General features: G+C 40.0%; 2 protein-coding genes across 2 annotated transcripts; one reads left to right on the forward strand and one right to left on the reverse strand.

Moving 5' to 3' along the window:
• The first annotated feature begins 202 nt into the window (after positions 1-202).
• Positions 203-11,979, forward strand: ppid (peptidylprolyl isomerase D). Its single transcript, XM_028588662.1, has 10 exons — positions 203-433; positions 1,121-1,261; positions 1,740-1,846; positions 5,775-5,963; positions 6,102-6,224; positions 6,531-6,637; positions 8,130-8,271; positions 8,525-8,611; positions 8,950-8,992; positions 11,323-11,979. Exons 1-10 carry the CDS (start codon positions 349-351, stop codon positions 11,409-11,411), a joined length of 1,113 nt encoding a protein of 370 aa, XP_028444463.1. The 5' UTR covers positions 203-348; the 3' UTR covers positions 11,412-11,979.
• Positions 11,857-27,973, reverse strand: etfdh (electron transfer flavoprotein dehydrogenase). The gene is made up of 13 exons (XM_028588661.1): positions 27,751-27,973; positions 26,827-26,982; positions 25,692-25,921; positions 25,303-25,384; positions 23,642-23,760; positions 23,011-23,088; positions 21,969-22,115; positions 21,502-21,642; positions 20,631-20,774; positions 18,299-18,467; positions 17,017-17,199; positions 16,172-16,393; positions 11,857-12,496 (listed from the first exon to the last, which is right to left on the reverse strand). Exons 1-13 carry the CDS (start codon positions 27,779-27,781, stop codon positions 12,333-12,335), a joined length of 1,866 nt encoding a protein of 621 aa, XP_028444462.1. The 5' UTR covers positions 27,782-27,973; the 3' UTR covers positions 11,857-12,332.
• Positions 27,974-27,990: the final 17 nt, after the last annotated feature.

Consider the following 27,990-nt stretch of genomic DNA (forward strand, 5'->3'; position numbering starts at 1 on the left):
ATCCTGTTTATCAGAATCAGGAAACACTTTTTTTTTACTGGAATTTTGCTATGAAAATTACATTTTGGGGAAATTTCAGTATTCGGTTTGTTGTTGCCTTAACCGATTTGTAAAGCCAAGCATCATTTATTTTCTTTACCTCATAACAATGCTCATAACACCCAAAAATCCTGCAATGCATTTTCAATAGATACTTTTATTTTGGAATTTGCTCACCGGAAGTTATTGCGTCCATTCTTCTTCGTTTAACCCTAAGGTTTAACCTGCTCCAGTAACGTTACACCAGCCGGCCGGGTTTAGCTAGCTAAGTTAGCCGAAACAAGTGTCTGAAACCGCCCTGTCCTTAAAATGTCTCACTCAATACCGTCTGACAAGCCTTCAAACCCCGAAAACCCTCGCGTCTTCCTCGACGTAGTCGTTGGAGGAGAAAGAGGTCAGGACATTTTAATTTTAATGTTAGTTAACGTTACCAGTTTAACCGCTAACGTTAGCCTTTTTAGCTTAGCACAATCCGCCCGTTCTAGTGGCTGAAACGGATTCATTTATGCTAGAAGCTTCCAATAGCATTAAACCTTAGAAAAAAGACAATATGTAAAACATTGACATTACCAGTTCGCTAATATTTAAAGTGAGTTAGCTTTGAGTCTAACAAATAGTAACGTTAATTTAGAGAGCTAGTAAACGTTAAGTTTAAACCACGTGTGTCTGTGTTGTCTAGAATGACTTGTAAATTTAGCTTTGCTGTCATAACGCTGTAAGATACCGTTCATGGTCATAGCAAAATCCGATGGTAATTTTGTGTAGATAGCTTAATATCAGCTCAAGTGGTTTATTGATTACATAGTTAACTGGCTGCAGCCCACAAATTGATTACTGTAACAGTTAGCCTGGCAAGGCCTATTTTGTCGGGTAGATGTAACGTTAGTTAAGTCAGTTCCTGAATAACGTTACTTCAGTATCCATGCTCCACTTTATCTTGCTTTTAGTACAGATAAAAATAATGATTTTATGTTAGTCCATACTATCCCATAGACTATACTGTAAGTTAGACTATACTGTAGTATCTGTGAATAAACTTGTACAATAATATTATACAATTTTTTTCTTTTTCTGCCCACAGCTGGCCGGATAGTTCTAGAGCTGTTTGCTGATATCACCCCCAAAACTGCAGAAAACTTCCGGGCGCTCTGCACTGGAGAGAAAGGCACTGGGAAATCAACTGGGAAACCACTGCACTTCAAAGGATGCCCTTTCCACAGAAGTAAAAACCCTCCACATCTGCATATAATGTGACATTTCAGTTTGAAAAGACACCTTGAGGTTTTAGTACACACACACGTAAAAGTAGATAAAATGACACCCAATGCTGCGGGCCATTTGGAGAATTTGTAGTTACTTTAGTGGACTCATTAAAAAACATCTATTTCAGTTGTCAGTTCACCAAAATCCATCGAAATTAAAACTGCATGCTTGGCTAAATTATATAAGGGGTGAGTGGGGGGAAAAGTTAAACCAACCACTGTTGAATATTGTTAAACTAAAAGGCACTTATTAACGCTTTTAAAGCATGAATGTCATGAGACCGTATAGTATATAATATGTAAAGTAACTAACTTGATTTTAACAGGCTTATTGAGCCTTTGGCTCTTGGCTTTTTTAAATCAGGGAGTCTAAAGTACTATTGACATTCAGCCTGGTTTATCTGAAAAGTAATTTGGCTGTATGTTTGTTTTTGCCAGTCATCAAGAAGTTCATGATCCAAGGAGGTGACTTCTCCAACCATAATGGCACCGGGGGCGAGAGCATCTACGGGGAGAAGTTTGAGGATGAAAACTTCCACTACAAGGTAAACTACTTTAAGGGTAACTACCGTTTTTTCAACCTGGGCCCCATTTCCCATTCATTTCTGTCTAATAGACTGATGTGACCAAAAATCTTTGAATTTGGTCCAGTATTGAGCGAGATCGCAATGACGAGCCGGCGCGAACCGAGCTACAATGTACCCTAATGGGGCAATTGTGGAGCCTTGCTTTTTGTCCAGTAAAAGGGATTTTTTTTTTTGCTACTGAAAGGCTCAGATTGTTACTAAAAGTGTCTGATTATCGATCTCAGGATGGGACTTTTTGTCCAAAGACAGTGGTTTGGCGACTGGAACGCGAGACGAGACAAAGGTGTCTGTTGTTATGGTGTAGTGATGGTCAAATGAAGCTTCGCGAACCGTCTTTATTTTCTGAGCTCACTAGATGGCGCTCTCTGTTGAAAGAAAAAGGTTAAAGGAATGTCAATTCAGTGTGTCATCAACCCTTTGTTGAACAGAGAGCGCCATCTAGTGGGCTCAGAAAATAAAGTGGTTCGCGAAGCTTCATTTGACCATCACTACGCTACAGAAATTATAGGCTGCTGTTAGCTAAAAGATTTTCAGTGTTATGGCTCAATATTCGAATGATTTCACTGTGGATTCAATTCAATTTTATTTATAGTATCAAATCATAACAAGAGTTACCTCGAAACACTTTACAGATAGAGTAGGTCCAGACCACACTCTATAATTTACAAAGCCCCAACAATTACAACAATTCCAGTAATTCCCTCAAGAGCAAGCAGGGCACTGCTGAGCTCATGAGGGAGTGCAACAGGACCACGGCAACAGCTGCAACCAGGATCTTGGTGCCAACGTTCTCCAAGGAAATACGCTGGTTGAAAAAACATAAGGACTCCGGGGAGTAAACTCCCCAGAAGCTAGGATTAATTACAAGCATTTCTGGGACGGGATGCACACAAATGGTAATAGAAAGGGAGAGGAGAGAGCAGCTCAGTGTGTCAAAGGAAGGAAGTCCCCCGGCAGTCTAAAACTATAACAGCGTAACTAAGAGAGACAGCACATAAGGAGAGGTGGATGAGGTTGTTATAATTGGATGGCTGCCTGCATTCATTTGAGCCAGAGTAGGCTATAGTCTATGGATGTGTGTGAGAGAGCGAGAGAGAGATTCTGCAGCTGTTCAGTGTTTTGTGCGGTCAATAGGCTATAATACATCCATGGTTTTGTGTTATCTAAAAGATTTTCAATAAAAACAATGGTTTGTATTTGCTCATGTCTCACCCTGTTGGTTACTGTAGAGGAGGGAAATCCTGACGTGGTAACGCAGTGTTGTGTCCGAGGTATATCACTGGACACATCCAGACCACAGAGATCTGGCAGCAACAGGTCCCACTCCTGACAACGTTTTCTTTGGGCATACAGGGGCATAGCACCCACGGGAGCGCTACCAATATCCGAGTCTCGAAGCCCTTCAGCCGCTGCTTCACCCTCCTCTGTCCGCTGCCTCTCTCTCTTTCTCTTCATCCCTAATGTTGTAGCCTGCTCCGGCTCAAATGAATAGCCTACATGTGGTCGTCGAAGTAAAACGACCTCATCCACATTGTTGAAATCATTTAAATATTGAGCCATTACGTTGAAAATCTTTTAGATAACAGGAGCCTATCATTTCTGTACAGACTACCCAAAAAAACGGTAGTTACCCTTTAATACCATTATCTGGGTCCACTGCTAAAATATTTCTACACTATGTACACTGGTTTCTTCATCCATCATGTTACCCAACACTCATTGTTCATTAGTTTTTCGCTATACTAAGGAGAAAAATAACGCTTTAAAAATAAGTCGGACTATTTTACATACACTCACCTTAAAGATTATTAGGAACACCTGTAAGATTTCTCGTTAATGCAATTATCTAATCAACCAATCACATGGCAGCTGCTTCAATGCATTTAGGGGTGTGGTCCAGGTCTAGACAATCTCCTGAACTCCAAACTGAATGTCAGAATGCGAACGAAAGGTGATCTCAGCAACTTTGAGCGTGGCATGGTTGTTGGTGCCAGGCGGGCTGGTTTGAATATGTCACAATCTGCCTAGTTACTGGGATTCTCACCCACAACCATTTCTAGGGATTACAAAGAATGGTCTGAAAAAGGAAAAACATCCAGTCTGCGGCAGTCCTGGGGGCCCAAATGCCTTGTTGATGCTAGAGGTCAGAGGAGAATGGGCAGAGTGATTCCAGATGATAGAAGATCAACTTTGACTCAAATAATCACTTGTTACAACCGAGGTATGCAGCAAAGCATTTGTGAAGCCACAACACGAACAACCTAGATGCGGATGGGCTACACCAGCAGAAGACCCCACCGGGTACTAGGGCTACCTCTTAGTCGATTAGTCGACTAATCGGTCGTTTTGGTCTTAGTCGACTAAGATTTCTTTAGTCGATTAGTCATTTTTTATGCTTATTCATGCTTAATTACTCATTTCCAAGAAACTTATGAGCACATTTATGGTAAACACAAGATTTAAAGTGGTGCTTTTGCAGGATTAATTGTGGAGAAACTCAGTTTTACAGATGGTTAATTAACTACATTTATATTGTGCTTTTCTAGTCTTAACCACCTCTCAAAGTGCACAGCTCTGTCAATTAAATCAACTAACCGATAAGTCGACAAAATTGTATAAGTGTTAGTCGACTAAGAATTTCTTTAGTCGAGGACAGCCCTACCGGGTACCACTCATCTCCACTAAAAATAGGATAATGAGGCTACAATTTGCACAAGCTCACCAAAATTGGACAGTTGAAGACTGTAAAAATGTTGCCCGTTCTGATGAGTCTCGATTTCTGTTGAGACATTCAGATGGTAGAGTCAGAATTTGGCGCAAACAGAATGAGAACATGGATCCGTCATGCCTTGTTACCACTGTGCAGGCTGGTGCTGGTGGTGTAATGGTGTGGGGGATGTTTTCTTGGCACACGTTAGGCCCCTTAGTACCAATTGGGCATCGTTTAAATGCCACAGCCTACCTGAGCATTGTTTCTGACCATGTCCATCCCTTTATGACCACCATGTACCCATCCTCTGATGGCTACTTCCAGCAGGATAATGCACCATGTCACAAAGCTCCAATCATTTCAAATTGGTTTCTTGAACATGACAATGAGTTAACTGTACTAAAATGGCCCCCACAGTCACCAGATCTCAACCCAATAGAACATCTTTGGGATGTGGTGGAACGGAAGCTATGTGCCCTGGATGTGCATCCCACAAATCTCCATCAACTGCAAGATGCTATCCTCTCAATATGGGCCAACATTTCTAAAGAATGCTTCCAGCCCCTTGTTGAATCAATGCCACAAAGAATTAAGGCAGTTCTGAAGGCGAAGGGGGGTCAAACACGGTCTTAGTAGGGTGTTCCTAATAATCCTTTAGGTGAGTGTATATTAGGGCTGCTCCCTCTTAGTCGATTAGTCGACTAATCGGTCGTTTTGGTCTTAGTCAACTTATATTTCTTTAGTCGATTAGTCATGTTTGATGCTTTTTTCATGCTGAATAACTTATTTCCAAAAGACGTACAAGCACATCTCTGGTAAATACAAGAATTAAAGTGGTGCTTTTGCATGACTCTTTTCGGAGAAACTCAGATTTACAGATCTGTCGATTAAATCAACTAATCAATTAGTCGATACAATTGAATGAGTGTTAGTCGACTAAGAATTTCTTCAATCGAGCACAGCCCTAGTGTATATCAAACAATAGATCTATCCCTCCAGGATGTCCCTGGACTCTACCTCTATTGTGATCATCTAAATAGGCAAAAAGGCATAACACTTCAAAGCTGTTTTTGAATAACAGAAATAATCAAAATGTCCATATTTGTGCATTTGTCTCTATGTGTCAGTAGTGCCTTCTTTTGTCTGTTGTAATCATTTATTTCCTTTTCAATGTAGCATGACAAAGTGGGTCTGCTAAGCATGGCGAATGCCGGGCCAAACACCAACGGCTCACAGTTTTTCATAACTACTGTGCCCACTCCACACTTAGACGGCAAGCATGTAGTCTTCGGACAAGTGTTAAAAGGAATGGGAATCGTAAAAATGCTGGAGTCTATTGAGACTAACGAGGACGTTCCTGTTAAGGTAAAGGTTTTCAGTTAAAATTTGTAGAGTTTAATTCCAAAATAATACATTTACAATTTTACAAAGTTAGCAGCTAGTCTTACAAAGGTAAGTGCCAAACTGTAAGTGCTAAACTTCTGCTAATGTCTACTTTTTCAGCCATGTGCCATAGCAGACTGTGGTGAGCATAAGGATGGGGACAGCTGGGGCACTGGACCAAGCGATGGATCAGGAGACACGCACCCAGACTTCCCCGAGGACTCCGACGTCGACTTTAAAGATGCAAGTATCCGTGATGTCTTTGATCTTCAAGGAAAGGGATGAACTGTGGCAGATAGCAAAAAGCTCTGAGGGACTCTGTTAAAGGACCACTTTGGCTGTTTGGGGAATGCATGTGTTACTTATCCAAAATCAGATGAGAAGATGCATGTTAAGCATATTAAACAAGTTGAAGGGTTTGTCCCCAAAATGAGGGTTGGTGGGTTTTTATTATACATGTGAGTCTGATTTGACCTCAAAATAAAGTAGTTTAGATCTGCCGTTTCGTTCACAACCGATCTGATTCGGTTTCTTGCTGTTTGCTTTTAGGTTGACAAAGTTCTGTCTGTTGCTGAGGATGTGAAGAACATTGGAAACAGTCTTTTTAAGAATCAAGACTGGAAAGCTGCTGTCAACAAATATAGCAAAGCCCTCAGGTAATATACTGTGTCACTGCATATGTGGAGGATTATAATCGCCTTCATTCTATTAAAAGTGAGAATCTGAGAAGCACACCTTTTTAAAGCAACCATCCAAATTAAATTGTATTTCAGATAATCTACATACATTTAATAAATATTATACCCAGTATCTGAAATGAACTCTGTGGCTCATGTGGTAGAGGCCGTGTGATGTCTGCTGTGGTGTAGGAGCCTCATCTTCAGGCATGTAGTTGATCATCGGTGTAGTTTATGGAGATGTACCAATCAAAAATAACCTTGTTAAATATTTTTTAACAGCTAAAATAGTGAACACGCTTAAATGAAAAGGGTATTCACTTTTGTCCATCTCCTAATACATAATGTCTTCCCAGCTTATGGCGTTTTTCCATTACATGGTACCTGCTCGACTCGCCTTTTTTGTTTTTCCATTATGAAAAAAAGTCCCTGGTACCTGCCAACAGGTACTTTTTTTAGTATCACCTCCGTTGAGGTTCCAAGCGAGCTGAGGCTATAACAAAAGGTGACGTGAAAACCTGCAGACTACTGATTGATCAAAGAGAATCGTCACTGATCACTGCGTCATCATTGCTAGCGACAGACGGGGGTGTCCTGAACAAACCCGGCTTTTTTAAATAGTTTAGCCAGCAATGTTTCTTTGCTGCCTCCAGCTTCTTTTGAAACAAAATTTGTCTTCTGGCTGTGACAACAGCTACATGCCGAGAGTCAAAAACAACACACCTTTGACGTTTTGCGTTAGGTCGCGGCAGTTTCCTGCGACGTCGCTATGACGACCGGCCACGCTCGCCTCATGCATGAGGCGGTACTAAATCTAAGCAACGGAAAATGGAGGACGGGGCACCACGGCTTAGCCGAGTCGAGTAGGTACCATGTAATGGAAAAACGCCTTACTGTATATGTGGAAATGTGCCTACATCCCATTTGTTACTACTATGTCTCTTTTTGTAAAACTCCTAAAGCAGTTGGCCACTGTAGGTTTTAGCAAACCTTACTTAAATAGAACATTTGTTAGTTTGGGACTATTTTTAGTATGTCAGTATAGTAGCAGCAGGATGTGTTGTATGTGGGATTAAGTCAGAATGAACAAGAGTGCCTATGTCATTGTGTGCTATTTCAGGATTTGGCTACAGAGATGGTATTTGTTAGTAGGACTGATTCATTGTTAGTTTTGGTCTTTTAATGGGATTTGTTGACAATAAGAAAAGGATGACGAGCATTATCCTTTAAACAGAACCACACCTGTTTTCAGTGCTATTCCTGTTAAATGAAGTGTGCCTCTCAGTAGGAAGATGCATTTAAATACAGAATTGTCACACTTGCAAAACAAATAAAGATATAGAACGAAGAAACTGGAGGACAGAAACCACTTTGTGGCAGATTACAGTCAAGCAACAATGTTTGTGAATAGGCATCAAATCGCTCCTACTTGATCACTGACGAGTGTGATTTTTTTTGTTGACATGGTCAGGTACTTGGAGGTGAGTGGAGAGCTGCTGGAGGAGGCGGCGCAGCAGAAGCTGGAGCCCATCGCCCTCAGCTGCTTCCTCAACACAGCTGCTTGTAATCTGAAAATGCAGCTGTGGCAGGATGCTCTGGACAGCTGCAATGAGGTACATTTGTTAGTGGGGATGTGTTTGACTATTCCTTGAAGCAAATTTCCCAAAAATGGCACTATTGATTTTTAAGCTACTGATAGTATACACTACATTTTGTACTTAGGACCCAACCTACGTAATCATTTGGAATTATAATTGAGTTAATAACTAAAAAATAAAGTTACTAACTAATTCAGCCAACTTTTAATAAAAGATTCAAGGAGGATAGAATTACATTTCTGCTGTGTATTTCTGTCGTGTCTTACAGGCTCTGGAGCTGGACCAAGCCAATACTAAGGCACTTTTCCGGAGGGCCCAGGCCTGGCAGGGGTTAAAGGAAAACAGCAAAGCCATGGTAACATCCACACAAGCACGTCACACTTACATTTAAAAAAAAAAAAAATACTATACAACACAACAGGTAAAAATGTACATAATTATTAATGTCTGTATGGATTATCTGGTTTGATACAGCATTATATCAGCTCAGGACTCTCATGTTCACTATTGCCAATTGGACATATAGTTTGGATGTAGTAGAAACACGTTTTGTGACAATAACTATGCTTATTTGTCTCATTGTCACATGTCCTAGTTTGTACAAGATCCAGACGCATTGATCTCAGAGATGTTCAGTATTTAGAGCAGTTTGAGGTCAGTTTGACTCATCAAATTGTTTTCTGCATTTTTCAGATTGATCTGAAGAAAGCTCAGGGAATAGCTCCAGAAGACAAAGGTGGGCAGTGTGTCTTGGAACATTTTCTGTGTTTGTTTAGGCTTCAGCGCTGCCAAGAATGCTGCAAATATGTTTCTTCATCTACATTTGCATATTTAGATAATTTACTTTAGCATTTTATGCATAATCACATGTATTATTCAAACTTAGCATTCAAGCTCATGAAGAAAAATAGTCCAGGACTGCAGGAACGTCCTGTTTGTTCGTTGTTTACCTAATTGAACTTTTTTTTTAGGGAATTGAGTAACTGTTCTGTATGAGCAGCATGCAACCAGAACATCATCATCCACACTGTGTTCCAAATTATTATGCAAATTATATTTTATACTGATTTTCCTAAATTGTCAATGCAAATGAGTATAATTTTCAAGTCACCAACCGTTAGGGTATAAGTCGAATTTCATTGAACAAACCACCCAATGAAGACAGTATTTCTTTTCAAAAATAAAAAATACTCAAAATGCGCTGTTCCACATTATTATCCACAACAGAGTTTCAAAACATTTTATAGGTTGTAAAGAACTGAAAATGGTCATTTGCCGCATTAGGTCATATTTACTGAAATCAAAAGCTATTTCAATCAAACCAAACTTACATGTTAACATAGGAGCCCTTCTTTGATATCCCCTTCACAATTCTTGCATCCATTGAACTTGTGAGTTCATGGAGAGTTTCTGCTTGAATTTCTTTGCAAGATGTCAGAATAGGCTCCCAGAGCTGCTGTGTTGATGCAAACTGCCTCCCACCCTCATAGATCTTTGGGTTGAGGATGCTCCAAAGGTTCTCAATAGGGTTGAGGTCAGGGGAGGATGGGGGCCACGCCACGAGTTTCTCTCCTTTTATGCCCATAGCAGCCGATGACACAGAGGTATTCTTTGCAGCATGAGATGGTGCATTGTCATGCATGAAGATGATTTTGCTACAGAAGGCACGGTTCTTCTTTTTGTACTATAGAAGAAAGTGATTAGTCAGAGAGAGCCTTATTGGGACATGGTGGCCATCTACCACTCCATCCATCTGGACCATCCAGGGTTGCACGGCGCTCATCGGTAAACAAGACTGTTTGAAAATTAGTCTTCATGTATTTCTGGGCCCACTGCAACCGTTTCTGCTTGTAAGGAGAGAAACTTGTGGTGTGGCCCCCATCCTCCCCTGACCTCAACCCTATTGAGAACCCTCAAGCAAAAGATCTATGAGGGTGGGAGGCAGTTTGCATCAACACAGCAGCTCTGGGAGCCTATTCTGACATCCTGCAAAGAAATTCAAGTAGAAACTCTCCATGAACTCACAAGTTCAATGGATGCAAGAATTGTGAAGGGGATATCAAAGAAGGGCTCCTATGTTAACATGTAACTTGCCCTGTTAAGAAGGGTTTGATTGAAATAGCTTTTGATTTCAGTAAATATGACCTAATGCTGTAAATTCAGCAAATGACCATTTTCAGTTCTTTACAACCTATAAAATGTAAAGAAACTCTGTTGTGGATAGTAATTTTGAGCTTTTTATTTTTGAAAAAATTCGGTTTTCATTGGGTGGTTTGTTCAATGAAATTTGACTTATACCCTAACGGTTGGTAACTAGAAAATGATACTGACTGTCATTAGAATCGACTATTTAGGAAAATCAGCGTAAAATATAATTTGCATAATAATTTGGAACACAGTGTAAGACCTCAGGATGCAAATTAATCTAGAATTAAAGTTGAAAGAATATGACGAGAATGGCCACATTAACTTCCAAAAATGAGATTATTTTGTAGCCAACAAAAGCACTTTGCCAGCTAAAGACAGACAACACTGCTTTAATGTTAAAACTCCCTCAGCTATCAGTGGTTGACCTTTAATGTAGCTGCCCTAAAAGGTTGTTACGGTTTATGTTCCAATTTTTTGAAAGAACAGAACCTTTTAAGATAATTTTTTGGGCATTTTAGATCTTTTATATAGGACAGCTGAAGACATGAAAGGGGAGAGAGCGGGGGAATGACGTGCAGAAAAGAGCCGCAGGTCGGAGTCAGAGTAAACCTCTATATATGGGCGCGTGCTCTACCAGGTGAGCTAGGCAGGCGTCCTCCTTTTTGATATTGTAAGCAGCAGTTTTTGGGCTCCTAGCTAGGAGATAAGAGCTATCAGTGATTGTCATGCTTTGTGCCTTCAGGAGCAGGCAATCTTTAAAGTGAAATTGACAGTGCGCAGAAAAAACACAAAATGTAGCAAAGTAGACGCATGGACATCAAAACCAATGTTTGAAGTCTCAGCGCTCGAGATGAAACGGATGTAATTACATTTGCTCCGTTGATTTCCTTGCTAATTCAAAGTGTTTTCTTTTGACAGCTATCAGCAATGAGATGAAGAGGGTTCATCTCAAAATCCAGGAGGAGAAGGAGAAAGAAAAGAAAATCTATGCCAAAATGTTTGCGTGAACATTTCACCTAATGATGCAATGAGTTTGTTAGTAACGTTTGTCAATATTTGAAGTCATCTCTACGTGGGAAGCTGCACTCCGATAAGGAGTCTGTAACCAGGTGAAAATATACAGTATGATTTGATGTTTTCAAGCGGCACATTTCTCACTGTCAGTGTTTTAAGGGAATAACTGTTGTAAGCTTTGGCCTGTCTTAATTCTGACAAGTGTCTTCACTGTAATGAATAGTTTGAGTGTTAGTCTGACGCACGGCTGACCCCACTGCTCTGAAAAAAACTGGGTTAACACTGGCCCTTGTTCTAGGGGTTTGAGGTAGTTCAGCAAAGCAAAGTTGTGTATGTTTATATCGTTTCATGGTAGGGATTTTGATACCATTCCCCTGGCCACATCCATCCATCTTTTATTTTGTTTTGTTTTTTTACAGAGGTCAAAAACAAAAGGGATAACAGTCAAGAGTTCTTTATTCATTACTGTGATATCATCTAATGATTTTATGTACAATATGGATTAAATACTGTCCAAATATACCTGGAAGAAATGCAAAAATAAACCTTAATTTGAGAACAGCCCGTTTGCTTCTTCTATTACAGTTAATCAAGTAGTTTTTTTTTCAAAGACAAAAGAGCCACTTTCAAACTAATTTAAATGCCCAAAATGGGGAATCAGTGAGGCAAAAACGGCAAAATGTGAATCGTTTCATATATGGTCCTATATTTACCACATTTTAAAGTTGATATTCCACTGTGTAAGTTAAGTATTCATGTCTATAACAAAATGCAGTTGTATTAATATCCTTGCTTTTTTTCTAAAACATTTTTGTTGTATACTTAGGCACATTTTCCATCCCTGGAAAGTACTGCAACCCTGAATGATACTTTAGAGTTATCTTTCTAGACAAAAAGTCTTTAAAAACCGAAGTTCACATTCCATTGTAGGCTGGTCCTCCGCCGCCTTCAGGCACAACCCAGTTGATGTTTTGGCTTGGGTCCTTGATATCACAGGTCTTACAGTGGACGCAGTTCTGAGCGTTTATCTGCAATCTCATCCCATCTCCAGTTTCCAGGGGAACGTACTCGTACACACCTGGGAGGGTTGGTAGAGATAACAAAAAAAAAAGTAAACTACTTGTGAAACAGGATGTGAAATATGTTATTTTTGTGTTCCACTTTCTCTCCTGGGCCCGTATTTATCAAGCTTCTCAAAGTGCCGTTTTAGTCTCAAGTGCTGAGAATTCATGAAATGTACTCCTACTTTCAAACTGAAGTATAACAGCAAGTTATCAAATTTTTTTTAAAGCTAAGAATTACTCTTACTCTCCCAGTTATTTAAGACGGCTTAAGAGGTCTCAAGTGGTTAGGAGTTGCCAGTAGGGGGCTTGTGATGGCGCCGAGAAGACAGAGTGGGCCAATCTTTCAGGAGAGGAAGAATGTTTTTGAAACGTTGCACGACAAGCAGTTCATCAAACGGTATGTTGGGACAGAGCAGGCAAAATATATTATTACTATTACTATATAAATAAATCTAGGCAGCTCAGTTAACAGCACACATACAATTTGGCTAACACTTTACTTGAAGGTATCTACATAAGAGTGACATGACACTGTCATGACATGAACCCTGACCAAAACTGAATGACACTCACTAAAAGAAGCGTTATGTCATAAACGCTTATGACTTATGTTTATGACAGTGTCATGTTACTCTTATGTAGATAAGTAAAGTGTAACTAAAAATTTGTACCATGTCGGCAACATGGTGGAAAAATTGTTTAACTTTCATTTCCAATGTGTATATCATAATGTACTCTCTTGAAAAAAAATTCTTTATCGTCAAATGCGTGTTGAATGGAAACTCCTCTTAGGAATTTCACCATTCAATGTGAATTCATCTGAGAATATTCTTAAATAAGGAAATCTATTCAGTGATTGGTCCATGCCTATGTGGTCATCCAAAATCCCGTTTGTGGCACAGCAAAGTGTCGTGAATCATCTCTAAGAGTGACACTTAAAACCCTTGTGTTGACATCGGGTCACATTGACCGGTTTTCAATTTTTGTTTTGTACCAGAAAATATAGGACGTATAAAGTGCTGAAAATGTGTAGAAGAAAAATTTAACGATTTAAAACGTTGGAAAAAGCAAAAACAAAAGCATAGAAAAAAAAAAAAGGTTTAAGGTTGACAGCAAGAAAACACAAGGGTTAACATATAGTCCTACACTTCACTTAAATTCCGACTGAGATGCTTGATAACTAACTTTAAGTGCAGCTTTGAGCAAAGAATTTTTTTATTGTCCTTCGTGTCATCTGGGACCCCCGTGCCAGTTCACATCACATAGTACGCGAGGGTCACCGGGGGACCCGAAGCTCAACACCAGGCCAATGCAAAAACGTCAAATAAACCGAACGGGTCTCGGAGACCCGAAGGACAACACAAGGGTTATGTCAATTCTTAGCAGTGTGAGGAATTCTCAGAGGATTGATAAGTACGGGCCCTGATCAGGTTTTTTTTTTTCCTTTTTCTTCTGAAGACATTGATATATGGGGAAAATATCTGGAAATGAGATGAAGACTTTAAAAGGTGCTCTGCCACACGTATTTCATTACTTTGTGGTAATATCTGAAGTTCTACCATGGACTCTTTACTGTAACATTTTTTGTGTGAAAAAAATGCCTTGGTTACCTTGTTTCAAGTCATTCTAGCGTGGTATAGAAAGCCTACAGGAAGACTCGGCTCGATTTCTGCCAGTTCTCATTAATATTAGTTTGAATCTGATTGGCTAACAGCTAGCCAATGACAGAATTGATACAATACAAGATATGAAGTGAACTTGAAAATCTGAATGCTGAAATATCCAACCTGTCAGACGTGAACAAGGAACATTACAGCGTACAACACACAAGTAATCAATGCAGGAATGAATGTACAATCATTGGTTCTCGTACGATACCTATGATAAAACTGAGATTACCCTATAATTTCCAACCCTATTTTTTGCTCGGTGGTAAACAGGAAACCTGGTGTGGGAACGCTTTTCAGCAGCAGTGCGATGTGGACACATCTGAGCCTCCTCGTTTTAACCGTGGTATAAGTGAACGCCCATGAAAGATAGCGGAGTTGATTGTAGACTGCTTTGGTCGTTGATTGCAAAATGCCGTTTCACCGGCTCTCTTTTGATCATTGCATTCTTGGATTGATCACGACTGAGTTCGCAGATGAATAAGGGCAGCAGTGTGGATCGTTATTGGTCTCGAAACACTTGTTTGAAATTGCCAATGACAATGGCTTTGGTCATTGATTGCAAAATGTTGTTTCACCGGCGCCCTTTTGAACGTGCATCCTTAGATTGATCATGATTGATTTCGCAGATGATTAAAGCAGCAGTGTGGATCATTATTGTTCTCAAAACAAATTGCCGAGGACAATGGCTTTGGGATGAAGATCATTGTTCGAGCCTGATAATTTGATGCTATTTGCAAGTAAAGAAGACATCTAGGTGTCTATAAAAATGGGTAAATTTAGTTGAGAAAGAAAAAAAAAAAAAAAAAAGTCATTATTACAAGTAACAAGTTCTACAGGATCTTGTGGACATTTCATGGCAAAAATTGTACAGAAGTAATTAAACCTAAAACCTTTTCATACACTAGAGTGTTAATGCAGCTTAATTACCTCTGCCTACAGCACGGATTCATCTGGTGACATACTATATGAGACTCTAAATGAGTTGTACAAGGTCAGGGTTGAAAAACAGTGATCCTATCCTTTAGGCTTTAAAAGGGAAAGTTATATATTCCAAAGTTTAGATAATATAACAGCGGTCACTTTTGCATACTCAGTACACCATTTTACAAATTTCTGAAAAACAAGTGGATTCATGCCAGCAAACAATGCTGAGCCCCTAACTAATTATAAAAATGATTAACCTTCCAAAGCTGCGGTGTGCACTGACCTTCTGAAGTAATTGCTGTCCTGCTTCATCCAATCTCCCCTGCTCTTTGTCATGGCTGACCTCTGTGGGCCACAAACCGCTGCATTTGGCCACGTTAGGAACGCCTGACCACACATCACTAAGTTTCCTCAGAATTCAAAAGGAAGCCAGGTGAAAAGGGGTCTTTGTCTGGAGACATTGTGTTAAATCACATGCTCTCAGAAGGATTTAAATTATTACAACTAATAACTATTTTCTACAGCAAACACTTTTTTTCTTTGCATTTTTTAAGACTTTTTTTGGGGGCTTTTTGTTTTTAGACATTTAGAATTAGCAGCTGTTCCAGTTCATTACCTTTAGAACACAAGTAAGGTATTGCAATGTTTTCTGTTCTGTAAAAATGCAATTTAATCTCAACAATTAGACTCTGCTGAAAATTAGGCTGTCGTTTGTAGAAGAACGTACATGCCCATGACGCATTTTCTCATTAAAAGCCAGCATGGTTGTACACGGTTTCGAATTTAGCAGAGACATAGAAATTTAACAGCCGGCAGTTATGTTTAAAATCTTGAAAGCAACAAGAGCAAACAAGAAAGAGTCTGGAGTAACGCTCAATGTGAGAAAAGTAAATGACAATTATTCTGATTATGAATTAATCATCTAAGTCCCTGATCAAGCACACATTCCAAAATCCCATTGTACAAGGTGCAATGACAATAAAAAGGTATTGTATTCTGAATTTTATCTCACTTTAGTATGTGGAAAAGATGGACTTTTCTCTGCACTGTAACAGACTGTGTGGGGGATGCTCTTCAGAGGCCATGATGGCTTACCTGCAGGGCAGAAACGTTGCTCGGGCCCATCGTATATGGCCAGGTTCCTTTCCACCGGGACGCTGTCATTCTTTAGGGTCAAGTGGGGGGGCTGGTCCCCCTCGTGGTTGGTGCCACTCAGGGCCACAGAGGAGAGCAGGTCAAAGCTGATCTTTCCATCAGGCTTGGGGTATTCAATAGGTGTACACTCTTTAGCCGGTTTCAGCTGGTTGGCGTCAAGGCCTGAGACAGATGGAGCACAGACGATTACGAAATGACCTCACACCTCACCTGAAGACAAACCCCTGGCATTGTGCTGTGCTGCTGATCTGCAGCAGCACAACTAAACCACATTGAAAGAAGCTCAATTCATTAAACATATAGCTAAGGTGGGGGGTGCACCGAATCCAGATGTTTGGGGTTTGGCCAAATACCACATCCACTGGTTAAGATTCTGCCGAATCCGAATACCGAATCCTACTCCCATCCTCAGTCCATTAACACAGTAAACACATTAATGAAGTAAACAACGTCGACAGCAGTGCATTTTTGTCCTTTTCTGTCCTTCCTTTGCTGTACCTGAACTTAATGCATTTTGGCTGCTGTCTGCAGATTCCTTCATGCACAACTTGTATTCTTTCGGATGTTTCATACGCAAATGTTTTAACAGCGGTGATGTTGTGTATTGTTTAAGGTCCTTGCCACCAGGAGACAAATCGGCATTTGCAAATTGAACATGTAGCTTGACTTAAATCGCCTTCTTTATAATTTTAGGCTACACCAGTAGAGCGATCAAGTATCCAGTGAATGCATACAAATCAAAACAAAGGTCTGAAGTTAGCACCCAGCTGTACAATGATACTCACCAGCGTGTTTGAGTGTCCACGGCTCTTTTCCTCTGAAGATCCAGTAGAAAACTCCAGTGTAGATCATGCCACCATACAGGCCAAAGTAATTGTGGAAGGACGGCCGGATGTTTCTCACTGAATGCAGCTCTTTCCAGACCCACGAGTTCTTTAAAGCCTCAGTGTACTCGGGTACATGGAGTCCTGGGAAGATTTAAGTATTGTTATTGAATTTCTGCCATTCTTTTTTTTTGTCTTTGTACTAAATAAGTCACCTGCAAAAGGGTTCTTGACTGTTGTAGAAAGAAGTGGCTGATCTTTAATGCAATATCTACATTGCCCATTATCAGCAACCATTCATCCAGTGATCCAAAGGCCCATTCTGTTCACTAATCTGATATCATTTTAAAAGGCTAACTGAGAAAACATTGGAGAACCCTTTTGCAATTCTGTAAGCACATAATGTAATCTGAAAACTGTTGCCCTGGTTAAAAAAAACAAAACAATGCAACTGGGGCGACCTCTAGCTCACCCAGTAGGAGCGTGCGCCCCATGTAGGCTGAGTCCTTTGTAGCGGCCCGGGTTCGAGTCCGACCTGCGGCCCTTTGCTGCGTGTCATCCCCCATCTCTCTCTCCCACCTTTCCTGTCTAGATCCATTGTCACTCTGAAATAAAAAGGGAAAAAAGCCCCCAAAAAATAATCTTAAAAAAAAAAATGCAACTGATCTCGGCTGGTATTCTGTCTATAATGGAGTGCAATGGAAATTTCTAAGTGACTCCAAACTTTTGACCGGTCGTGTACCTGCAAGAATTTGTCCCCTTTGGACCTCTGATAAATCCTCAGATTGCTTCAAAAACTGATATTAAAGAGTTTATTGCCTGACCTTTTATAGCTGACAAATGTTGCTACCTGGCATTCCATCTAGCCTTGTGTTTGTGATTATGTAACTTCAGCGTAAATGTCATTTTCCCCATGAGGACGTCACTTTCTCTACACCTGGTACAGCGTGGTTTCTTTTTTTTTTTGGGCAATGTAGGCCTTTATTTTATATAGAACAGCTGAAGACGGGGGAGAGAGAGGGGGGGGAATGACAACAAAGGGCCGCAGGGCGGATTCAAACCTGCGTCCGCTGCGTGGAGGAGTAAACCTCTATATATGAGCGCCTGCTCTACCAGGTGAGCTACCCAGGTGCCATACAGCGTGGTTTCTGAAATGAACTTACCTTGACAAGCTGTGACTCATCATGGAGTACCTGGAACAAAATACAAACGGCTCCTGGTGATGCTATTATGACCGCTGTACCTGTTGTCTCGGAATCCAGGCCCTCTGCGGTGACTTTGGGGAAAATGGCCTCAGCCGCCAGCATGCCACTCTTCATGGCTGTGTGCGTGCCTTTAATCTTTGGGACGTTCATGAAGCCGGGGCTGCAGCCTATCAATAGCCCTCCAGGGAAAGTCAGCTTCGGTATAGACTGGAGAGGAAGAGGAGAGAGTTCATGTTCATTTTATTTTCACAATCAGTATGTCCATAATTCTACTGGACGTTATCAGTCTCGCTTTGCCAGACCTTCTTCCACAGCGCCGCGGAGGAGGGTCAGGCTAGTCCACACAGCATTCCGGGATGGGAGAAAAACATGCTCTAGTTTATTGGCATTTCTTTAAACCAATCACAATTGTCATGGGTGGTCCTAAGCACCGGGCAGAGTCACGGTGCCGCTGCAAAATAGCTTCGGGAAGGAACTTGTGTACGTTCAAAGGTTGTTTTAGTCGTGCAACAGAAAACTCAGATTGGGCAGATAGTCTAGCTAGCGGTCTGGATTTACCCTGCAGAGATCTGAGGAAAAGTTAACCATAATACTCATAAATTGACTGGAGTTTAAAATTCCAACACCAAGAAAGCGAAACGGACATTCGGCCGAAAAGAGTGAAATCCGGCGGAATTCTCGGCGGCAACGGAGCAATCCCGGAAGTGGAACGTGGAGGATATAGACTAGCCACAAAGCAATTATCACATGTGAAATCATATTATATACGTGAAGGTCTTTAAATTAAAACAGTGTGGTTAGTGTCAATCAGCGAACAGTTGGCATTTTCTTAGATTAAATTTTGATGGCTCAGGATGAAGGATAACTAAATGAGCCTTCAGCTCATCCTGCACGATCCCAAAGCGTTCCCAGTACCAGGTGGGATATATAATCCCTCAAGCCGGTTTCAAGTCAGCAAATGGATCTCCTCCCAGTTGGACTTCCACTGGGGAGGAATCTAGCAGATGGGCCAACTACCTCAAATGAGCTTTCAATGTGAATAAGCAGTGGCTGTGCTTACTCGTAATATTTGTTATTTTCAAATACATATTAACATGACACTTTTATTTTCAGTTAAAAAAATGAAACTACTCATTCATTCAGTAAAACATCAGAATATACTGAAACAACCTAATGTTTTAATTTAATCTTATTTGAAATCTAATCTAAAATCTTTGCCCAGCAAGAGTGATATTGCGTATCTGACAGATCAAAGGACGTTATCTAGCCTTGCCTAAAAACTTTCACTATTAAAATACAGTAATAATAAAATGAGGCTGACTGAGGACGCAGCAGAAACCAACACAGATTTGAGAAATCAAACTAACAATTTACAAAGTCTCACAGACACATTTGATGAATACAACAAATAAAAGACTAAAAACACAGTAATCTATCAGTAGCAGTGAAAACATTTCAGTAACTTGATTTAATTAGTAGCTTGTTTCTGTTGTCATTCTGCTGGAACAACATCTATTTGTTTGCTGCGTGAATTAGATTCTAAATGTAGACTCTGCTGATGGCTTTAATTAAATATGAAAGTAGGAATACATTTAAATAATCCCTGTAGAGAAACTGGCTAGTTTAATGGAGTCATGCACAATATTCTTCCCTGTATTTCACAAATATGAACTGCAAAGGAATGTTGTGCTTCCTCCAGCGACAGAGCTGCACTCTCACTCAATCTTTTGACGCCTGCAGCTTGTCCAGAATGCGGCTGATAGATTGTTGACTGGTACCAGAAGGAGGGATCATATCTCCCCGATATTGGCTTCTCTTCACTCGTTACCGGTCAAATATAGAATTTATTTTAAGGTAATGTTCCTTGTTTTTAATAAATTACATGGATTGGCCCCTTTATATATTGCTGATCTCCTTACCCTACATCACTCCTCCAGGAACCTAAGATAGTTTAATCAGTTCCTTTTAGCTATTCCACAGTCTCGGATGAAAACAAAGGGTGATCGTGCCTTCTCCGTTGTGGCCCAGAGACTCTGGAACAAACTTCCCATTCATATTAGGTCTTTCTCTACTGCCGAGATCTTTAAGTCTCATCTTAAAACACATTTTTATTCTTTGGTGTATGATTTAGTTTAGGGACATTTGTATAGAAGTATGCTGTTTGTATTATGTTCATTGTGTCTATATTTGTATTGTCTCTCTTTGCTTTTATAACATAATATAACTTTGTACAGCATTTTGTTCAGCCTAGGTTGGTTTTAAATGTGCTCTATAAATAAATTGACATTTAGATTAGGTCAGTTTGTTTTAGGGTTCAAGCAACTTAACGACAGGCATGTTTAATGAAAATGTGTAGCGTGACCTATATACCTGCATTCCTCCCTCGTTCAATGCCCTGGCTCCATATGCAATTCTGCTGCCTCCCTCCAGTGTGGGAGCTACAAAGGGATGATGTTTCCAGCGCTGGAACTCCCTAAAGGGGCTCAGGTAAGGGTTTGTGTAGTCTAGACCAACCTGGAGTGGGAAAAAAATGCCAGTTTAATTAAAGTCATTTAACAAAACCGGTATAATAAACCTAATAGACAAATATAAAGTAGGAAAAGGTTGAGTGATTAAGGGTTTTCTGAAGCTACTTTGGCTTAGAAAAGTAATTAAATACAATTAGTTTTTCCATATTTCCTTTCCTACACCAATGTGAAGAAACAGTGTATTTCTAGTAGTGATAAAATGGCAACAACAAGGTTTTATTTCTCCGATTCACTGCTTTGTTCTAACGCCGCTCCCTCTCTTTAGTCACTCTCCAGCTCGCTCGACCATATAACGGCACCGTGCTCGCGGGAGGTGGTTGAGCCTCAGTCTAAAATTGTGCCATTTTGACTACTTGGCTGTTTGTAACTTAGAAAAAAAATGGATTATGGATCATTTTATTACTATAGTTTGTAGCGGACTTTACAAGCCGACTTCTCTCTTGGCTGTTGAAACTTTTAATTTAGTTACAAAATATTTAAAAGTCATGCTTTTACCTTGTTATTAGAGTATTGCGAGTAGATTAATACAGAAACAAATCAATTTAAGGTTTTATTTGTTTTTCCTCAGCAGGATCAATAATCAACTGTAATAATGTAAAACTGCCCACAGCTCGCCTATTTACTCAGAAGCTCAAGCTGTGATTATTTACTGCTTTGCATGGCATCCAGCCGTCTTGTTATTTCATTGTCAGTATGTGTACAAAGTCAGTCACCACAAAGCCCAAGGCAACTAGTGGCTCTCCTTCATTCAGGTGATACAGGAAGGATCCTCCATATGTGTTTCTGTTCAGGGGCCAGCCCACAGAATGCTCCACTCTGCCTGGCCTCCACTTCTTCTCATCAATCACCCATACCTAAAAAAACAGAGGGGATAAAAGTTATCAACAAGCAGAGGACTCTGCTACTTTAAATCTATCAAGCCACACTTTCCTGCTGACACGGAATATGTTTGGCTTTACTATAAAAGGGTGAGCATGCCTTTCTGCTACTTGCATTTATGTTTTCTAGTGTGACTGAAATAAAACAAGAATTTAAAGTGTAAGTTTGTATGTGTAGAAACAAACATTACAACAACCACTTTGATCACTCTCCCCAGAATTGACTTTACTCAATAGGAATGATCGGTCAAACCAGATTAAGGGGAAACTAAATCTTTATGTGGGTGGTACATCGCATTTACCTCCTTCAGGCCAATGGCGTAGGTCTGGGGTTCACAGTTCTCACGCAGGTTGAATTGCTTGTATAGCTGCTTGGCCAAGTGGCCATGACAGCCCTCTCCAAACAACGTGACTTTAGCATGGAGCTCCATTCCTCTCTCAAAGACATCCTGAAGCAAGTGAAGAACAGTAGTAGTAGTAGTAGTAGTAGTAGTAGTAGTAGTAGTAGCAGTAGTAGTAGTAGTAGTAGTAGGGTTAGTAGGGTAACAATCAATTAATCACTTTTTATGTGGAGGAAAACAACATTTGGTATAATCAGACAAAAAGGAAAAACATTACCTGTACAAAAAAAAAAAACTTTTCAAAAACAAGGTCCACGTTTTTTTTTTTTTTTTTTTTTATTAAAAATTGTTATTTTTTTAACATTAATATGAGTTCCCCCAGCCTGTCTATGGTCCCCCAGTGGCTAGAAATGGTGATAGGTTTAAACCGAGCCCTGGGTATCCTGCTCTGCCTTTGAGAAATTGAAAGCTCAGATTGGCCGATCTGGAATCTTCTCCTTATGAGGTCATAAGGAGCAAGGTTACCTCCCCTTTCTCTGCTTTGCCCACCCAGAGAATTTGGCCCACCCATGAGAGAGAAACTACATGGCTTTCAAACGAGCAAAGTGGCAGTTGGTCAAGGCTACACCCCCACCCTCCACCTTTATGAGGCAATAGCTTCAACTTGATGGTGACATGTCTGCTCATGTGGCCTCACATACAAAATCACCAGGACTAAAAAGGAGCATTAACAACTCCACCACAGTACAAATACGAGAAAATATTTCATTCTTCCTTTGAAGCAACATACAAACTCCAGAATATGTATGCTTTATAGGTCAAAACAAGTGATCCTGTAGTTTTTCTTCCCTTAATATCCTTCCAAAGGGCCCGATGTATGCAGGCGATTCATGTTTATATGTAAAGAGTGGCCTATATTTGTGTACTTCATTAAACAATGAAGTAGTGACAAAGGGACTACAGCTGGACAGTATTATAAAATAAATGTTTTACTGCACAATACCTTTGGTGAGCCGTCTTTAGCGATGCCTACATCATTGGTGGCAATTCCTTTTACACTTCCATCTTCATGAAACAAAACCTTGACAAATGTAATACAGATAAACGTTAACACTAGCTGTAAACATGTTAAGGGGGCACATTTTGCCTTAACAATTGACATGTCCATTGATACAGTTTCAAATATAATCAGCCAATAATGAAAATGCCTGCGTGTATGCCTGTGAATGACTTTTTTTTTAACCCAGGATGATGGAAATGGAATACAAGGTAGTTATATGATTGTAAAAAACAATGTGGGAAAGTTTACTGTTTGACAGCAAACTGCAGAAACTGAACAAAGTAAGACAGAAATAAGATTAATTCTCCCATGAATCATCAAATTTATAGTAGATGGTTTTTTAAAGGTTTTTAAATTTGATAATTATCATAGCACGTAAATCAGGCCAAATGGTACAATTATTAAAAAAAAAAAAAGGCTTTGTAGAAATCATACCAAGGGTGGCCGAGATACTGTGTTTCATGGACATATAATCTACATAGCCATAGTCTACCTACCTAACTACAGTGCATTTTGAGAAAGACAAAAATGAAAAGACATACAGTACATCAAAGCAATTCGAAGGAAGTCTCACCTCAGCTGCGGCATAACCAGGGTACAGCTCCACTCCGAGCTCCTCGGCCTGCTCGCCCAGCCAGCGCACAAAGTTCCCCAGCCTCACAATGTAGTTACCATGGTTCCTCATGGGCAGACCTACAGACAACGAGAAAACCTCAGTACAAATCCATAAACCAGAATGATACCAAGTGGTAATTTTCCCCCATCTTTTTGTCAAGGTACAATTTGTTTGTTAGCAAGTTTCCTTGGTTTAAAACATTAGTGGTGTGGCAACCTTTGTGGTTATATTCAGACAGTGCCTTTGAAGAATGTTGCATTGTTATCTTATAATTGTTTTTTTTAGGTAAACAATATGTTTGCTCCCTCCATGCTTGAGTTTCCGTTGTCCAGTAATTACCGGTCATTGACTGGAAAAAAATTATCAGGACTGAAAATTCTAATTGTCTCCGGTCAGAATGACCAGTGGAAATAATTCCCTCTGCACAATTTGAATTGTGTCAAAATAAGTTACAGTGATTTTCATATATTCCGTTCTATTAACAAACTGTAATGATGTCAAAAAAAAACAATGAACAATCATATTTTTTCATTTAGAAATGTAGACTGTAGCGTATTTGATAAAGGAAAAACTATATGTTGTGTTCTCTCTCTGATTGAATGCAGAAGACTACCGTAGATTTACAACAAACGGAGATAAGCAAGCGGGAACGTCAAAGCCCAAGCACTGGCGAAACAGGGAAATATTGTGAATTACTTTATAAAACCAAGCAGCGGCCGGTCTAACGTAAATGAAGCCAAGAAATTGTCAGCAAGGACCAGTCTGCACCAGATACAGCCCCTCTTATTAATGCCACAGACGCATATTAAGATAGGATTACAGCCGTCCGCGGTTACGGATGCTTGACTTTGTCAACAGCCTGCGATGCTCATATTGGGATTACGGTGAAATCTATCTGGAGTGGGTCAAACTGGCCAAAGTAGCATGCATAAAACATGCCTCCAGTGTGCCAGCAGAGAATGGCTTCTCCCTGCGGAACTGGATCAAAACAGCACAGCGGCGTCAGGCAGAGGCCTATGTGCATCGAGAGTTGCAGAGAGACACTTCTTTATAATTATTTTGATTCTAGTCGGCACTTGATAATTTTATGAGCCAGTTTGTTTGTACTGTAGTTTGTATTGTTTTATTTCCTCAGCCTAGCGAATGGAAAATAGGACTATTTTAATTCAGATCGGCACAATTATGTGCATTGATTTAATTCTTTTGCCCTCTCTGCCTGTAGCAAGTAGCCTACATTTCAATAAAAAAATAGTATAAATCTACATCCCTTATATATATATATATATATATATATATATATATATATATATATATATATATATATATATATATATATATATATATATATATATATATATATATATCTCACTAAGTTTGTTTTAGTTGAAACTCTACTCCACACACCACCATACTCGCACTGAAATGCAGATTCATCCTTTCTGCTGGTTTTACTTGTTTGGAGCCCCTTTTCTCCCAGTGGTAAATAACTAATATTTACAAATGTCCTTCTGATCTCTGATATCAATAACACTTCCTCTCTGTGGGGCAGAGAGGGTGTTAATGTCTTAACATACCAATGGTCACCATTATTATTCAAACAGAATAAAACAGGCTTTTACCTGGCAAAATGGGGACAGGGATTCTGTGTTTCTCCGTTAAAATGTTGAACACATCTTCAGTCACTGGAGTGTTCATGGGTGCCTGAGGTATAAGAACAATGTGAACAATTGCTAAAATTTTGACTTCATAGAGATTTGGATGTATAAATACATGCATATTCCTTCATACATATAGCCAGTGTATGTATATGCAAATGCTGATGACTAATCTGGACTGTATTCCTGTGTACAGTATGTGTAGCAATGTTGGATAAACCATTGTTGACAAACACGTAATATATTACCCAGCATATACACATGGAGGGTTAGGGTTATGTTATAAAAAGAGGGCATTTTACCAATCTATACTCTAAACTCAGAAATAGAGAACTGTTGAATAAGACACTTACTCCTCGTTCCTTCCAGTCAGGAAAGAGTTCGCTGAGGGCAGTGGGCTCCACACAGGCTCCTGACAGGGTGTGTGCTCCAATCTGAGAAGCCTTCTCCACAAGGCACACTCTCAGCTCCTTCTCATGTTCGTTAGCTAGCTGCTTCAGACGAATGGCTGCGGAAAGACCGGCAGGGCCTCCACCAACTATCACCACATCTGCCTCATCGGCAAACCTTTCCATTTCGATCCCTGGGAAAGGACCATGAGAAAGAAATATTGAGAATGAGAGAGGCACTGCATTCTGATTTAGTTGGCAATATTTTTTAAATGATAGCTGCAGCTCTGTGAGGCACACCCAGCAAAGCCTTGCACCAAAACTGGCAGGATTAGGTAGGGTTCTATTTGCAGGGAAGCCAACCAAACTACCAAACTAATGACAAACTATGTGGTACCAAAGTTCAATAAGCAAAGGTAATGTTTTTTGGGATTATTCACACGGATTCTTCACATTGTGAAACACATTTTGGAAAAAAAAAAAAAAAACTTTAGTTCATGCTCATGGGTTTCAATCCTGTCAAACATTCCAGGGACTGCAAATCCACTCTAACATTTCTCTTTCTCTGGATTTACAAAACACAAGGCTACAATTCAAACATATTATAGTAAAAGGTAAGGCGTAATGCAGGCTATATTTTCTTAACATATCCAGTTTTCAAGCACGTCTAACTAGCTTGAATAATTTTGTTGCAGGTATATCATAAGATAAAAGTGCACTGTAAGCTTTTTTAGTGTAGGAAAAACAAAAAGTAGAAGTAACATTCCTGTACGTATACAAGCATCAACTTGGCTAATGAATCACACAGTTATATGAAGACTGGGTTACTTTTATTCAGTGTAAACATCATATTTCAAATATGGACAATAACAGGATTTGACTCCTGACAGGGACACTAGAGTGCGGTAAAGATGGTTATTTATAGACTATGTTGTTATTGACATGACACAACACAGATCAAGCTACAAAAATATTAATCCTCTCAAGGGTGCCAGTGGATATCTAGCCTAGATCATCTAAATGGCCAGACGAGTGTAGGTACTTATAACAACATCTAATTCTAACTTTGAAGTAACTTTAGATTAGTACAGTGTCTTACCTTCCCATCTTGAATCTTTATCTCGCGAATGGACGGTGTAGTGTGTTGTGATGCGGGGTGTTGACACCGAAGAGCATTTCCTTCTGTGTAATGAGTACAGCTGAGGGGCAGCATGTTCTGTCTGTACAGTCTTCAATGCCCTGATACACCTGTGGGCTGCAAGAGAGATAACAGGTCCCATTTAAGACCAGCTGAAAATGGTGGGAATGTGGCTGTATACTATTGTGCTCACTGGTATAGTTGAGCCTGATCTGGTTCCCAAATGTTGAACCACAAATGGAAAAGGAAAAATAAATTACAGGTTTAAGCAGGTGGCACACTAGCTATATCAAGGGGCTTCTTAAAACACAACAACTCAAACAAACAAGAAAACGATAGATACTGTTAACGTTAGCTAATGTAGTGGAAATGAAAAGCAGCAGCTGTCACAGAGTTGCAATAACGTTAGCTGCACCAGCTGCACCGCTAGCTAGCAGAGTTATATATGTGTAACCACAGCTAAATTGATTTCAAAGTCCAAAGCTGAGAATAAACATAATCTAACACCTTCGATGACAATACAATAAATAATAATAATATTGCTAATAACACCAGTATATTTCTGAAAAGCCATTGGATGTATAACCCAGGACAAGGACACTGTTCAAGTGACCTAACGTTATATGTTAGTTCAACTTTGACCTACATTTTAGCTTGATGCTAACATACATAAGCATGCTGGACTGTTTGCCTAATGATAAGGCTAGAATTTGTAGAAAACCTAAAAACAAAGTTGTGCACAAAGAACACATATTCAGCACCCTAACAGGCTGTGGTCAGTAACGTTGTATAAATTGTGCAACGTTAGCGACATTTGACAAATCTGTCGGTAAAACAGCAGGCTCGCAATGTGCTAGCTAGTTAACAAGCCAGAAGCTGACGTACCTTTACTTGAATATCTGCTGGCTGGAAACATTATGTGTCAGCTCCAGCGGGATTTCTTTTTAAGCCAACCGAAGCGAAGTTGCGGTGTGGTGTCCTCACTTCGCTGTCAGTGAATAGTTTGTGTAACCCACTTAGCAAACAAATGTCGAGTCCTGATAGCTACCTCCCAAATCCGTCTCATAACACAGACATTCGAGCGCGTCCAAAGCTGCGCTGCTGCGCTGCTGCGCGGAGTGGTAA

Source organism: Perca flavescens, chromosome 10, assembly GCF_004354835.1.
Source record: "Perca flavescens isolate YP-PL-M2 chromosome 10, PFLA_1.0, whole genome shotgun sequence".
NCBI classification, from domain to species: Eukaryota; Metazoa; Chordata; class Actinopteri; order Perciformes; family Percidae; genus Perca; species Perca flavescens.

Excerpts from the sequence above, each read along its gene's own strand:
- ppid (XM_028588662.1), top strand. The coding sequence starts at position 349 with ATGTCTCACTCAATACCGTCTGACAAGCCTTCAAACCCCGAAAACCCT. Across the intron at positions 6,225-6,530 it reads CCGACGTCGACTTTAAAGAT|GTTGACAAAGTTCTGTCTGT; the intron begins GCAAGTATCCGT and ends GTTTGCTTTTAG. Across the intron at positions 8,272-8,524 it reads CTCTGGACAGCTGCAATGAG|GCTCTGGAGCTGGACCAAGC; the intron begins GTACATTTGTTA and ends CGTGTCTTACAG.
- etfdh (XM_028588661.1), bottom strand. The coding sequence starts at position 27,781 with ATGTTTCCAGCCAGCAGATATTCAAGTAAAG. Across the intron at positions 25,385-25,691 it reads CTGACTGGAAGGAACGAGGA|GCACCCATGAACACTCCAGT; the intron begins GTAAGTGTCTTA and ends CTTATACCTCAG. Across the intron at positions 23,089-23,641 it reads CTGGTTATGCCGCAGCTGAG|GTTTTGTTTCATGAAGATGG; the intron begins GTGAGACTTCCT and ends ACATTTGTCAAG.